The sequence below is a fragment of the Habropoda laboriosa genome, unplaced genomic scaffold (assembly GCF_001263275.1).
Source record: "Habropoda laboriosa isolate 0110345459 unplaced genomic scaffold, ASM126327v1 scaffold1111, whole genome shotgun sequence".
In the NCBI taxonomy this organism is placed as follows: domain Eukaryota; kingdom Metazoa; phylum Arthropoda; class Insecta; order Hymenoptera; family Apidae; genus Habropoda; species Habropoda laboriosa.
This window is the reverse complement of record NW_017101204.1, coordinates 76,838-78,439: the sequence shown is the minus strand read 5'-3', so window position 1 is coordinate 78,439 and position 1,602 is coordinate 76,838. Positions and strand designations below refer to the sequence as shown.

The 1,602-nt window shown below is 25.3% G+C and overlaps 1 protein-coding gene across 1 annotated transcript in view; it reads left to right on the top strand.

Moving 5' to 3' along the window:
* Positions 1 to 1,132: 1,132 nt before the first annotated feature.
* LOC108578084 (SUN domain-containing ossification factor) overlaps positions 1,133 to 1,602 on the top strand; it is a 23,502-nt gene continuing 23,032 nt past the window's right edge. The window contains exon 1 of the mRNA XM_017941340.1: positions 1,133 to 1,191. Coding sequence (XP_017796829.1) covers positions 1,133 to 1,191 — 59 coding nt within the window. The remainder of the gene's footprint in view (positions 1,192 to 1,602) is intronic.

Sequence of the window (1,602 nt, the reverse complement as noted above, 5' to 3'; positions counted from 1 at the left end):
TTAAAAAATAAATGTTTGAACATTTTATAATACAATTTGAAAAAAATTTTAGCAAGATAATTTAAAACCTAAATCAAAATTAAAATTACTTTAACTCTTTGCATTTCATATTTGTCATTCTGTTCTAATTAATCCGTATTTAATGAGCCATCTTCAAACGTACACATACATTTTATAGTATAATCATATTTTCGTATTTATGCCATTAGCAGTATATTTATGGTAACACTTATTTTGAGTACATTTGTAATACATAAAAACATAGTTTTTGTACTATAACCAAAAAAATTAGAGTAGTGTAAACGTTGAAATAATAACAACATTTGTTATCTAAAGATCTATAAAAAAGTTCATTTTTTAATTAGTTGTAATTTTAACCTGAAGTGACATTAAGATTTACAATTACTACACTATAATAATGTATATATAATTCCTTGTTTAAATAGGAAGTATAAGCTGTAGAGTTGTAAAATTGATACACACGAAGTGTTCACATTATTTATAGTGCAAATACTTCAACATTTATTTTGTGAACAATTTCTTTTAAAAATATAACGAAAATAAATGACTAATATATTTTATTATCATTTAATTTGAAATTTTATCATTGAAACATTAATAAGAATTCATGATGTTATCGAAAACTCACACACTGTTTAATTCAAATCTTATCGTACAAAATCATTAGAACGGGTTAGTGTTAATAATGCTTAAAGCGCATGCGTTGATATAATCAGCTGTTTTTGTTACATTTAAAAGGTTTTTGGCACGTAATATACCTTCTTTCACAAATTGCATCGTCTGTTGCAAGGGAATTTTGTGCAGAACGATTGTTCATATAAAACGATAAGTGATGTATAACGAATTCAGGAATAACGAAATTGTTTTTGAATCAAAAGCATCTTAATTATATTACGTTAAATTTTTTTCATGTAGTAACTGTGTTGGCCACAGTGATAATAATAAAAGGGGTTACAAAGATGGTGGTAGTGGTGGTAATGATAGCGGTAATAATGGCGGTAGTCATGATGGTATAGTGGAAAAGTGATGATATCCCCGTACGTTTATAAAAGTATCTACTTATTGACAGTAAAATTCTCGTTGTTAAAAGTAATGTGAGCATTTAAAAAAAATGAAGATTTGTATAACGTGCGTGTATTGGACATTACTTTTTATATCAGTTGTTTCCAGGCAAGTATCTACTTTATCTTTTTTCTTTTGTACCGACAATTTACGTACACATGTAAGTAAAATATTTGAAAGATTTGTTACTCACTGAATTTTGATAGTATTAATATAGCATTTTGTTAAACCGGTGTGTTTTATTCTGATACACGAAAATGAAAAAAATATGAGGTTATTATTAAACATTCTCTGTCAGGTATTATTTTGAATACATAAGGTATCAATATTTAACGGTAAATACAATATTTAAAATTTTATAATCTGTAAATTAGTGACAATTGTCATTTATACTTAGCTTATGCTCATAATTTTAATATAAAAAGTTTTAATAACGTTTATTCATTTTTATGAAACTACTTTAATTTATTGTTGCATTAAAGTAAATGTGTCAATGCTTACTTACATGTTCAAATAAAT